This window comes from Pseudorca crassidens, chromosome 2 (assembly GCF_039906515.1).
Source record: "Pseudorca crassidens isolate mPseCra1 chromosome 2, mPseCra1.hap1, whole genome shotgun sequence".
Taxonomy (NCBI): Eukaryota; Metazoa; Chordata; class Mammalia; order Artiodactyla; family Delphinidae; genus Pseudorca; species Pseudorca crassidens.
Genome location: NC_090297.1, coordinates 30,020,102 through 30,032,936, shown reverse-complemented (window position 1 = coordinate 30,032,936; position 12,835 = coordinate 30,020,102). Strand labels below are relative to the sequence as shown.

Here is a 12,835-nt window from a genome sequence, read left to right as displayed (position 1 = left end):
GGTAGGTGCCTAGGGGGGTTGGGGGAAGGGCTGGCAGGAGGCCATCCTCTGTGAGCGCCCCAGGGTCATTTCCCAATGCAGGGATTTGCAGACGCTCCCCATTGGCTTCTCATCCCCTGGAACCAGGAAAACAAAAGGAGGAAAGAGCTGGCAGGGCAGTGACTGGAGCTTGATCCCCTCCAGCACCTCAGTGGCTTGAGATCCTGTCTCAGGGTCACGTTCTGGCCCTGCCACTCTCTCCTTGACACTTTTTTTTTCCCCCAAGTATTTCTATTTTCTTTTATTATTTAAAAATTTTTTTATTGGTGTATCATTGATTTACAATGTTGTGTTAGTTTCAGGTGTACAGCAAAGTGACTCAGTTATACATATATCCACTCTTTTTTAGATTCTTTTCCCCTATAGGTCATTACAGAGTACTGAGTAGAGTTCCCTGTGCTATACAGCAGGTTCTTATTAGTTATCTGTTTTATATACAGTAGTGTGTACACGTCCATCCCAATCTCCCAATTCATCCCTCCCCAACACCTCTTCCCCCTTGGTAACCATAAGTTTGTTTTCTACAGCTGTGACTCTATTTCTGTTCTGTAAATAGGTTCATTTGTACCATTTTTTTAGCTTCCACAAATAAGCAATATCACGTGATACTTGTCTTTCTCTCACACTTTACAACCGTATTGTGAGGTAGGCCAGGAAGCCCAGGCCCCGAGAGGGCCACACAGCCAATGAGGGGGACCCGAACCCAGGGCTGCTCCCTCCTGTGCTGCCACCAGCCACACTGAGGTGTCCTCTTGTCAAATCTAGGGAGAAGCAGGGACCATCATATCCCTTTCACAGGTGGGGACGCTGAGGCCTCGTGAATAAAGGTGCTTCAGTGGGTGGGGCAGGAGGTGGTGAGGAAAACTTCGCAGTTAAAACCCAAGTCCTGGGAAAGAAACATGCTGGGCATTGGGCCTGGCAGCCTCTGAGCTCTGCCCGGAAGCCAGATTGAGAAAGAGGCCTAGAGGCGAGGCTCCGAACCTTGGACGGCCAGCCCAGCTCAGCCAGGCCGAAGCTGCCGGGAAAGCAAAGACGACGGGGCACCGAACTGACTCAGTCCTCCACGAGCCCGGCCCCAGCTCGCACCTGCCGTGTGGGCTCTGCTGCCCTTGTCCGTGCCTGCCGGCGAGCCAGCAAGGCCAGGCGGTACCACAGCAAACCCGGACCTGCTGCCCGCTGCCGCCTGTCCACTGCCCACCTGCCTGTGGAATCTGCCTCTTCCTCCCCTCCCCACAAAGCAGGAGCCGCGAATGACCAAGAGTTCAGCTCTGGTCAGGAACCAAGTGTGAGCCTTCACGTTTACGGAGAGCAGGCTGGTGGGATGGGCAGAGGGGTGAAGGCGCCCTGCTTCTCCTTCCAGGCCTCCCTTGGGGCCTCACGGCCTCACGACCCTCCCCACCCCATGGTGTGCAGAGTGGGGGCCGTGTGGGTGGGACTGCTGGCGCACCTGCCGTGAGCAGGGCCGTGGGGTGCTCAGGGCAGCCCTCCGGCTGGAGGGTCCCCATGCAGATGTAACTCCACGTGGTTGTGAGGGGCGGGGCTGAGGGCACCCCCTCCACCTCCATCCCCCTCAGGGGCCCGAGAGTCACTGCGAACTAGCGTCTGGGTCCCTCCCTTCCTCAGGTTTGTGGGGCCAGGGGACCCCAAGCAGAGGCCCTGCCTAAGTCTGTCCTCCGTGGGACCTCGGGCAAGTCACTCAGCTTCGTCAGCGGCTGATAATGAACTGGACAGTCCGGTATTTTAGCTTCCTGTCTATAAACACAAAGGCCCATAAGTAGCCTTTAATCTGGAATACAGTTCTCGACTGGAAAAACTATTTTATAAACGAGGCAGCGACGTTTCCTGGTGCAGGTAAAGCGTCCCGAGGCGGCTGGACACGGCAGGCACAGAGCGCCTGGTAGAGCGCGACATGGGGGCTTGGAAGTAATGTTTGCTGCAGTCACTATCACATCCTGCGTACAGATTCCTGCCTCAAGTGCAGGCTTCTACAGAGCGTTCTGGGCCAAGAGCAACTGGTGGGGGGCGGGGGGGACCCTAATGTGCAGGGAGATCACCGGGGTGGCCTTTCCTACAACATGCTGCACAGCCATTCTATGGGAAAGCAGTTTCTAGAAAAAAATAGATACAATAAAAGCTTCACAAATAAAAAGTACAAATTGGGTGAAATGTTCAAAGATGTAATTCTTTTTTCTTTTCTTTTTTTTTTAAAGGAACTCCTTTATTTATTTATTTGTTTATTTTTGGCTGTGTTGGGTCTTTGTTTCTGTGCGAGGGCTTTCTCTAGTTGCGGCGAGTGGGGGCCCCTCTTCATCGCGGTGCGCGGGCCTCACTATCTCGGCCTCTTTTGGTGCGGAGCACAGGCTCCAGACGCGCAGGCTCAGTAGTTGTGGCTCACGGGCCTAGTTGTTCCGCGGCATGTGGGATCTTCCCAGACCAGGGCTCGAACCCGTGTTTCCTGCATTGGCAGGCAGACTCTCAACCACTGTGCCACCAGGGAAGCCCAAAGGTGTAATTCTTAAAACTATTTTTTCCACTGCTGATGGTGTTTGGGGATCATCTGACTGTCCAGCTTTTCACTTAAAATACTTAACATTTATACCTCATTTTTATCTGAAAAAGAAAAAATTGTGTAGGACTTCCCTGGTGTCCCCACCAGGAACACCCCTTCCCAGGAGGTCCCCACCCCTGCCCACCTGCTTGGAGGTTACGCTGGCAGGGCCTCTCCAGGCTGATTCCACCCCAGTGCCCCCCTACTCCACTCCAGGCCTGAAGCAGGGTAAGATCTGGGAGGATGGGACAGAGCTGAGTCCTTAGGCCCACTCTACAAGCTCTCCTGGAACGCTCAGCTCTGCTCACGGGGCAGACGGAGGGGCCAGCCTGATCCATCCCCCTACTCTCCCGCAACAGCACCCCTTCCCCACGCTGCAGCCTCAGGACTCCAAGCTTCACGCTTCTGCTTCCTGACACTCTGCCCGTGTGTCCACAGCCGCCTCCTCTCAAGGCCTGACCCAAGGCCCCAGGAAGGACTCCTCTACCCCAAGGGACAGAGCACTCTCGGTAGAACTCAGAAAACCCTCCTTCCAGAGAAGGGTCAGGGAGCTGGTGTGGAGGAAGATCCGGGGTGCCCACCTGTGACCTTCGATCACCCAGGAGCCGGCTCCACCCGGAAGCAACAAAGACCATCACCTCTTAGAGGGGCTCAGATTGTACTTTATTGATGTGTGAAGAGAGGCGAGGGCTTTCCAGTTAAAATATTTAACATTTACACCTGTACACACACATACACATGTCCCCCCCTGGGGAAGGGCGAGATGGCTCTGAACACAGAGGAAGGGGGGAGGAGGAGAGGGTGGGGCAGAGTGCCCTTGACCCTGCAGGAGCGATGGGATAGGAGCACAGAGTGGGACGGAAGTGGAAGTGGGTTATTAAGAAGCATCTTGCTTACTAACATGAAGCCCCGTGCCCGCTAGAGCACGGACGAGGCCTCATTGGCTTAGAGGAGGGCCCACGGAGGGCGGGCACACGGTGCCCAACGAGCCGGCCAAGGCCGGCATCCCAGGGACGGGGCGGAGGTGGGGGGCCGTGCAGAGGGCCCCCAGCCCAGGCCTCTGCTCCCCGCTGCCTCCCTCCCCGCCCTCTGAGAGGAAGGAGGGTTTGGGCCTCAGCCACGGACTGACAGCCGTTACCGGCAGCGTCTCCTTGAACTACAGACACAATGTGCATCAACAGGGCGATCGCTCCTGACCCCTTGGCGGACGCCTAGAGGTGCCAGAACCAATCCTACAGTATCTTTGGTTTGTGGGTTCTCTTCCCTACTCGAATCCTCCCTCTGCGCAGCCTCCAGGCTGGGGCCGGGGCTGGGCTGCTCGAAGGCTCAAAGCCCAGCCCGGCAGCCCTCGGAGGCCGGAGGTGCTGCCCGGGCGGCTGGCCGGCTTACTCGCTGTGGTGCTGGGACTTGTAGGAGAGGATCTCGGCGGCCAGCTGCTGGGGGTCCAGGAGCTGCGGGAAGCGCCCCATCACAGCCTCCACCAGGTGCGGGGGGAAGACGCCGCACAGCTTGGTGTACACGCTGGCTCGCTCCTTGGCTAGGCTGCCCGCCCCGCCCCAGGGGCCCCTGTCAGCCCCTGGGCCCGGCACCCGGGGCTCCTGCAGGACTGGGGTGGTTGGGGGCAGCTGGTACGGCTCAGACCAGTACTCTCGAGGTGGAAAGGCAGCTGGCGGGGGTGCGTAGTCAGCAGGGACGCTGAAGTGGCCAGCACCCACGGCCCGGCCGAAGGCAGAGAAGGCCGGAGTGGTGGGGAGCTCGGCCCCATAGGGGCGGTAGCCGGCATAAGGGCCCCGAGGTGGGCCCGGCTCAGCAGGGCCGCCTCCTCGAATCCCCCAGAGTTCTGACATCTGGCTCTCCAGGGAGCCAATGCCCGAGTCCAGGCAATCCTGGGAGGTATACGGGAGAGAGTCCAGGGTCTGCGGGAACCAGTCCGAGGGCCCAAAGCTGCTGCCACTGCCCCCACTAGGTGGGAGGCTCCTGCCTGCTGGGTTGAAGGTCTGTGTCAGGCCTTTCCGGGGGGTTCCCGGGGATGCCTGGGCCCCCAGCTTCTTCCCATCCGGGCTGCACTGCTCGTGCTCTGTTGGCAGAGAGCCGGGCTGAGAGGAAGGTGAAGGCCGCCGGCCACTTTTCTCCTTGCTCGGCGGCCTGGGGGGCGAGAGGAGGGCGTTGGCACGGAGCTCGTCAGCCACAGAGCGCTGGGGCCGGCTTGGACGCTCGGGGTGGAAGAATCGGCACTTGATCCCATAGGTGCATTTCCTCCCTGGGAGAGAATTAAGGAGGGCTATCAGCCGGGGGGGCTCTAGAACCAGGGGGTGGGAGACGGAAGTGGGTAGCACAGGAAACATGGGGTTGGGGGTCCCCGAGAGAAAGAACGTGGGACGCAGCCTGACTCAGGCAAGAGAGGAAGGGGATGGCGTGAGCAGGGCCCTGGAGGGTGGAGCTGGGGGTCTTACCATAGGGACACGGCTGCTTCCTGTGCTCGGCCATGAGTGGCTTCTTACGCAGGAAGTTGTCCAGGCTCGGCCCGTGACGGCCCAAGGGGTCATCAGGGGGCATGAACCTGTGGAGGAGGTGCGAGACATGAAGGGGGACTTCCCAGTGCCGACAAGGGGGCAGGACAGGAAGCCTCGATAGCACGGAGAGGAGGGCAGCTCCTAAAACTGGTGTCTGCCCAGCAGGACATCCCTGGGCTCTCGGGGGTACTGTCCCAAGGGAGTGGAGGAGGTCCCAGGCCAGAAGGCCGCAGCCATGGGCGCCTTTAGGGCGACTCTCCTGCTGGGAGCTCACAGAGGCCGAACATCTGAATCTAAGGCTGCATCCGCTGGCCTCTGGTCAGAGCTTCGGTGCTGGCGAGTGGAGATGCTCTCTTGGAAGCACTGGCCACCCTGTGCCACATGCCCCTTCTCCATCCCCCAGATTAGAAAGCCCCAGTCTGGCCCCAGCCTGACCCTTCCTACGTGGGGCCTGCTGCCTGGGCCCGAGGCCACGGCCCTGCAGCAGAGTTGCCCCAGCTCCACCCCTCCCACAGGCACCTCCCGGAGTTGTCGGGAACGTACTTGTCGTTGACGAAGGAGTACATGAGCAGCCGCTCCTCGATGAAGCGCTTCCACTCCTGCCGCTCGCCCTGGAGGTCCCGGTAAGTGTCATTAGAGACCACGATGCCATCGGACTCGAAGGCCAGCTTCACGATGAAGCGGTCGTCATAGCAGACCACGCGCTTGCCGCCCACACGCCTCGACGGCGTGAACACCAGGATCTTCTTCTTCTCCAGGTCCCGCAGGATATGCTGGTCTGGGAGGCAGCAGGGGCGCAGGTCAGGGCCCAGCCTGGACCCAGAGCCAGCTCGCAGGGCTCCCTGAACCCCCGGTTGCCGGACACAGGGCTCTCAACTCCAGGGTCGCGGGAACAGGAAGAGGCTCTGCAGAGGCCACTGCTGAGGCCCAGCCCCTCGCTGGGCCTGGCGCCTAGTTTGCTGCCCAAAGACCAAGGACCCCGGAGAACAGGCTGGCAGGTCCTGCTCAGGGAAGGCTCCTCAGTAGAGCTGGGCTGCCTCCTTCCCGCTCCTGGACACCAGGCCTGGTCGCGCCCAGCCTGTTCTCGAGGGATCTAGGAATGAGCCGCGGCTTGAGCTGGGGTCAGAGGAGTGTCTCAACCAGGACAGAAGGACCCACCCAGAAGGGGCTGCTTCTCTTGGAACGGGCGGCCCCAGCCAGCCTGCCCCCACATCTCAAGACTTCCAGGGAAATAAACTCAGGCTCTCCTCCCGAAGGCTGGGGCTCATGTAAGAGCAATGGTGGCAGCTGGCGCTTGCTGTGTGTGTGCCAGGTGCTCTTCTGAGCACCTACGTGCATTAACCCGTGTGATCCTCACAACCAACCCTGCGAGTGTATCAGATCCTCACCCCATCCCGCGTCTCAGATGAGGGGCAAGTGGCTCAGAGCCAGAAGGGACTGAGCCAGGATTCCAGAGCCCAGGGGCTTAGCCGCCACACCACGCCGCCCCTGTGCCGTTGGGGACATGGCAAGAGCACGCCACCATTAGGTGAGGGAGGTGCCCAGGACCCGGAGGCAGAGGTTGCCCAAGGTGATCTCCAAGGGCCGCTGTTCAGAGCAGGGATGCTGAGGACAGCAAAAGCCAGGAAAAGAATGCCGGTCCCTGCTTGGGATCTAGAAGCTGTTGCTCACGCCCAAAGGGTCTCTATTGAGAACAGGGGCTCCTGGGGCAGGGAGACCATGCCCCTTCAGAGGTGCCACTCACCTGTGATGGGCACATCGGGCCGAGGCTGCTCCTTCCTCCAAGATGGTACAAACACTGTGATGTCTGTGTGGCCCCGCTCCAGAAACCAGTTCACTGCCAGGAGGATACCCCGACAAGAGAAGACCTCCTTGTTCCCGTGGCTGGGGAGGAGAAGAGGACGGGGTCGGCCTGCTGCTCCCAGATCCGCACAGGAGGGAGGTGGGTTGCACTCCAGCCCCTGCCCTGGTCGGCGGAGCTGCTGGGCTCAGCCCCCTGCCTTCTGGCCGGGGGCCTAGGGCCTGTATTCCCTGCTGGTTCCCACACTGCCAGGGATGGCCAGACCCGGGGCTTTCCCTGAGGTTCCGTCTCCTGACAGTGAGGAAACGCCCAGGAATCTGGCAGCACTCGCTTCCCACAAGGGGAAGGGTCAGGCCGCTTACAACACACCTGGGGGTGGGGGAAAGGCACTGGGACCATGGGGACACAGATACACACAGGCTGACTGAGTCACCACCCCTCCCTCGCCGGCTCGGCAGGGCTGGGGGTGGGTGCTGGGAAGGAGAAACCAGATTGCTCCGGATTAAAGTTGGATTACAGTTCAGTCCTGCTCAAACCGCAGGGGCTGGGACTGAGGAGGGCGAGGGACACAGGGCAGGAGGCAGCTGTGAGGCCTTCCGTTCTGAAAGGGAAAGGAATTGCTTTTCCTCTGACTGCCAATTCCCCAAAACGCCTGGACTCCCTGTTCTCTTCTTGCCCTTTTGGAGAAGGCATGACCCGAGGCAAAAAGACGGTCTGGAAGACTCTGGGGACTCTGCCAGCAGGAGAGCTGGGAAATGGGACATCCCAGGGCCGTGGACCAGACCTCACCCCATCCAAATGCGGCTGGGCCCAGACGCAAGCCCTGAGGTTGCTCTGGCTCAGCCTCTCTGTCTGAAAAATGGGCCGGGTGGTCTGCAGCCTCCTCAAGAAGGGCCCATGTCAGTGTGACAACGTTCCCGTTTTCTTGAGGCCAAAGACAGTCCAACAAAGTGGAGGTTCCAGCTGGCTTCCTGGGAATGGAAGGGGGCTCCCAGGTAATACTGGGTGTCATGGCAGGGCTCCAGGACCAGGCTAGGGGCCTGGAAGGGGTCAGCTGGGGCTCTCACCCCGACAGTCCCTGCCCCTCAGCGAACAACTGAGACTCTCATTATTTGGCACATAAAACAGAATAAGCGTTATGCAAAAGAGGCAACTCCATGGCCAACCACATCCTGTGGCTGGCTTGGGGGCGGTAATAGCTGGAGCCCCAAGAGAAGTAGAAAGGGAGGTAGGGTAGCTGGCGGGCACAGAGGCTGTCTGGGAGTGAGGCGGGGGGCTCCCAGGGCTGAAGGTCTCTGTAAACTGTAGGTGAGGCAAAGTCCAGCCGGAAGGCAGGGCTCATTCCCACCAGGTGGGGCCTCCCTGCCATCTGCCGGCCTGCTTATAATAAAAGTTAACATTTACTGAGAGCTGTGAGGCAGGCCCTGATCTCCATGCTCAATACTGAATCACCAGCAAGTCTCTGAGGAGGGTACTATCATTAAAGGGCCCTGGCCCACCCCACTTTTTTTTTTGCTGTGCTGCGTGTCATGTAGGATCTTAGTTGACCGACCAGGGATTGAACCCGAGCCCCCTGCATAGGAGGTGCACAGTCTTAACCCCTGGACCACCAGGGAAGTCCCACTTGCCCTTTTATTCAGGTGTGGAAACTGGTCCACAGAGGGCAACCAGTTGCCAGCATCACACAGTAGCAGCGGTCCAACCGAAATGCAGACCCAGAGGCTGTGCTCATAGCCACCACGGGTGTTGATGCTACGACAGTACAGAGACAAGTGCCAACCCTGACAGCAGGCCCGGAGCGGGGATGGGTGGGTACCAAGCACCTGCTGGAGGCCAGGTACGTGGCACACCTCCTTGCTTCATCCTTACAAGGCTCTGAGACTCGTCGAAGGTCCCCTGGCTACTGGTAAGAGGCAGAACTTGAACCCACATCTGGGGGTACTGGATTGCCCCTAACAGAAGAGCTGAGGTTTATTTAGGAAAGAAAAAAGCTCCCAAAGTTGAGTGTGAACAAACTGTTCAGAGGGTGGGGCAGGCTGGGAACAGGGAAAACCATGCACCTGGCAAACTCCTCTCCTCTGTCAGGACCCAGGTGAGGTGTCACTGCCTCTGAGAGGCCTTCTCTGACCTGGCAGGATGGGTCAGGTCCCAGGTCTGTCTTCGCAATGCCCAGTGCTTCCCCCTGCCCTAGGCCTTCTGTCTCCCCAGAAATGTGGGGATGGGATCATCTCTGCCTTGGATCCCCGTCTCAGGTACGCAGTCTGCACATGCATTTACCTGCCTCCTTCTACACACACGTGTGTACCTGCGTATGCCCCATCCCAGGCCAGCACCTGCAAGCCCTGGGACTTCATGGGACACCGGGGCTTCCAGGACAGTGTACTGCTTCTGGGCAGCAGAAACCCTGGCTGGGGACAAGTCTGCTCTCAGCCGCCCTAGACCCCAGAATATCCCTTAAGCAGGTGGTCAGAGCCTTAGTCTTGGGAGAAGTAGAACACATGTTCCAGTCCCTTGAGTCAAGCCCAGATCCTGCCCTCCCAAGCCAGGAGTGCCTCTCTACAGCTAACTTTAGACCCCCTTCGCTGCTGTGGAGGAAGCTGTGCTGGCACGGGAAAACCAGACATCCTCCCATCCCACACCACAGTCCCGTCGGCCCAGAAGGTCAGGGCCCCTCAGCCTGTCTAACGAGACTCCGGTAAGATGTGCGATTCCGTAGGAGACTCCAGCTCAGCAGCTCCCGCCCTAGGGCACAGGGCAGGGCCAAAAGGCAGGCTACCCAGGTGAAAAGATCTGCCTGGGCCGGGCCCAGCTAGTGGAGAAAAATTCCCTTAGAAGGAAACAGAGGTGAATTTCCCCACGATTTGCATATGGCAGGGGCTGGCCCGCCAGCCCTGGGCGGGAGGGGGCAGGAGGGCAGGAACCCTGCAGCAGCTGAGACAGGAAGTTTGAGGCTGGAATTCCCCTCCTGCTACTGCCCCAGCTCAGAAAGCCCCTGCGGCTCGGCCTCTGGCCACCCACTGCATCACCTGCCCCTCCTCCCGCCCAGGCCCCTCCTCCTTCTGCCGGGACACAAACACACACAGCACATGGCTGCCCCCGGGGCTCGGCGCTCCTGGCCCAGCCCCTGGAGGAGGGAGCCACTGACTGATCCCAGCCAAACACTGCTGAAAGGGATCCCCTAACTCTCAAAGCACACACGGGGACCAGCGGCCGCTGGCCTGTGGATGCCAGCTTTCCTCAATTTCCACCTAGGCTCCGTCCATTTCAGAGATGGGAAGACTGACTGACCCAAAAGTGGCTGGAAGAGGGCCACCTGCACACCTGCTGAGCTGGGCCAGGACCAGTCAGACAGCTGAGCTGGGCCAGGTGGGCCAGGTGTGGGAGGGGCAGAGGGGGCAAAGGCCTAGAGGCCTTAGGCAGCCCACCTGAGAGACCTCAGGGAAGCCAGGGGAGGAGCCCTTCCCACTCCACACCTGTGTATGGGATCTCCCCATCCACATCCACAGGAACCTTTCCTTGTGAACCATCCACCCAACCCTGACTCACCAGCCTGCCTTGAAAGGACTGGGAGAAAGCAGGGCCAGAGGGCAGGGCCTGGATGGAAGGGAAGTCTGGGCTCCCTGGGGTCCGCGGCAGCCCTCCCGCCACCCCTCCCCTCTCCCCCCCAACCCCCCCCCCCGAGCCTGCGTAGGGGAGAGGTGGGATGGTTATGGGGCTGAGTCCTGGCTCTGGCCCCTGGGGAGCCCTCAGAGCCCAGGCCAGCACAGGTGGCTCCAGCAGAAGTGACCCAAGTCACTGCTCCCCTGGAGCCAAAGGATCAAGCTACCCACCCACACCCCTGACGTAGAGCCAGATCCTCAAGGTTACTCTTGGTCACAGCTGCAAAGGCCTCAGTAGCTGGGCTCGCTTCCATGGGAGCCCAGGTCTGGGACAAGGCCTCAGCAGTCCCAGACTCTGAATAATAGTAACAATAACAACAACTACTACTGATTAATGAGCCCTTACTTCTCTCCAGGTTCTGTGCATTCACTCCCCACAACCACCACTTGAGGGGGTGGGTTATCCCCATCTCATGGAGGAGGAAAGAAGGCTCCTATGTAGTAAGCTGGAGTCCACAGTCTGGTCCCTCTCGAAGAGCATAAGGTAGCTCTGGAGACAGAAGGACCTGAGTTCGAATCTTTGCTCCGGCACTTACCAGTCGTGTGACCCTGAGCAACACTTTGAGCTCCCTCAAACATCCCTAAAACCCACTTCCAAGAAGCCATGAGGATTCAGGGAGCCTCCTGGCACACAGTAGGGCCTCCACAAAGGGCTTTCCCTTCCTCTAGACCAATCTGGAGAAGAGGTCACACTCCTTTCTGAAATCCTCTCTACCAGAGGTGCAGAGACACACGGCCACAGTCTTGGCCACAGAAGTGACATGTACCTCATGGCCACGTTGCTCCCATCGATGACCACAGGCCTCAGGTCACTGCCCTCCTTGTCCTCGTCGGGGGGAGAGGGCTCCAGGATGGGGGCCTTGGGGTTGCCCCCGCCCCGGGGGACCAGAGGCAGCTGAGGGCAAGGGTCCGGCGATGCCTGGCGCTCCCGCTCGGCCGCTGACCCATGTTTCACCAGCTCGCCCAGCACAGTGTTGGTGTCTGCCTGGACCCCCAGCTTCTGCAGGACACTGTGGATCTCAGCAGATGAGTAGCCCAGCTTCCGGAAGAAGTCAACCTTCATCTGCAGCTCTGCAGTCCTTGCCTCCTCAGCCGTGGACTCCTGGGCCGGCCTGGGGGTCCCTCGGCAGCTGTGGCCGTCTTCAAGCTCCCACAGACTCATGGTGGGGTGGCTTCCTGGGTGGGCCTCTCTCTCCACCAGCCACTCACAGCTCAGACTGGTGGAAGGCACTTGTCACAGCTCCTGTATGACAACCATGAGGGTTAGGGATGCGGAATGGCTCTCTCTCTCTCACCCCTCTCCTGACCCCGCCCCATCCAACAGGATGAGACCACACGGACTGGTGGCAGTATGCAAAATGCAAAGCCATCTTCCGTGTTGCCTCTGTTATCCTCTCAAAAGCCTTCCCAGCTAGGGAGCATCATTCCCATAATACAAAGGAGGAAACTGAGCCACAGACGTTACGAACTTGCTCTAGGTCATCCAGCTGTTAGCTGATGGCGCAAGGACTTGAACTTAGGCAGTCTGACCCCTCCTCCCACCCCAACCCCAGCCCCCCGCCAACCCAGGGGACCCAGAAGTCTTGGGAGGCCTCCGAGGACCTCGACGCGCCCCGACAGCTGCGGGGCGGGGCTCTCAGATGGAAACCCACTGGGTTGGAACTGCGTTGTGGGGGGGCTTCCCCCTTGAAGCCATCGCCTCCTCCCGCCCGCCTGCCCAGTGCTCGGAGCCCAGGCCAGGAGGCGCGGGGCCCGTGGCCGGACTCCCGGATCGGGGGAGGGGAAGTTTCCGGGGTGACCCACCAGAGAGAAAAGTTGCTGGGAAACTCTGGTTGGCCTCGGGGCTCGGTGACGCTTAGGGTGTCCCGGCCCAGAGCCTCGCGAGCGCTGTCTTCCTCCTCCGGACCTCGGTCTCCCTACCCCCAAGATCCTCCGACTTGGACTAAGTTGGGAGGATCCTGGGGGTAGGGGAGGCCGGAGCCGACCGGCCCCACGTCCCTCCCGCTCAGGTCAGTCCCAGCCAAAGCCCTTCCCATCCGCTCCTCCGCCCTCCCCCTAAGCCCGCACTCGCGCCCCATCCCCGTCGCGCGCGCCTCACCCTGCCGTGCGCCAGCCGCGGCCGGCGGCATCTCCATGGGGCCGAGTCCCGTGGGCAAGGCCGGCGGCGCTTTTATACGGGGCGGGTGGGCGGCCCTCGGGACCATGACGCGGAAGCCGGGCGGGCGGGGGAGAGCCGCCCCGGGCGGCAGGGGGCGGAGCGGCCATCGCCCCTTCC

At 60.2% G+C, this 12,835-nt stretch overlaps 1 protein-coding gene across 2 annotated transcripts; it reads right to left on the bottom strand.

Annotated features, from left to right (window-relative positions):
• Window positions 1-3,228: 3,228 nt before the first annotated feature.
• On the bottom strand, window positions 3,229-12,776 carry ZC3H12A (zinc finger CCCH-type containing 12A). Of its 2 annotated transcripts, none has more exons than XM_067725531.1 (6): window positions 12,659-12,776; window positions 11,328-11,803; window positions 6,845-6,984; window positions 5,644-5,878; window positions 5,041-5,147; window positions 3,229-4,847 (listed from the first exon to the last, which is right to left on the bottom strand). In XM_067725531.1, the coding sequence occupies exons 2-6, from the start codon at window positions 11,720-11,722 to the stop codon at window positions 3,973-3,975; spliced, it is 1,752 nt and encodes a 583-aa protein (XP_067581632.1). In that variant the 5' UTR covers window positions 11,723-11,803; window positions 12,659-12,776; the 3' UTR covers window positions 3,229-3,972. The 2 variants fall into 2 exon arrangements, with proteins under 2 accessions (XP_067581632.1, XP_067581633.1); XM_067725532.1 differs by lacking the exon at window positions 12,659-12,776 and adding an exon at window positions 12,364-12,597.
• Window positions 12,777-12,835: the final 59 nt, after the last annotated feature.

Bases quoted from the DNA above. Each gene is read 5' to 3' on its own strand.
- ZC3H12A (XM_067725531.1), bottom strand. From the start codon at position 11,722: ATGAGTCTGTGGGAGCTTGAAGACGGCCACAGCTGCCGAGGGACCCCC. The intron at 5,148-5,643 runs GTACGTTCCCGA...CCTCCTCCACAG, and splicing joins TACTCCTTCGTCAACGACAA to GTTCATGCCCCCTGATGACC. The intron at 4,848-5,040 runs GTAAGACCCCCA...ATTCTCTCCCAG, and splicing joins GAAGCAGCCGTGTCCCTATG to GGAGGAAATGCACCTATGGG.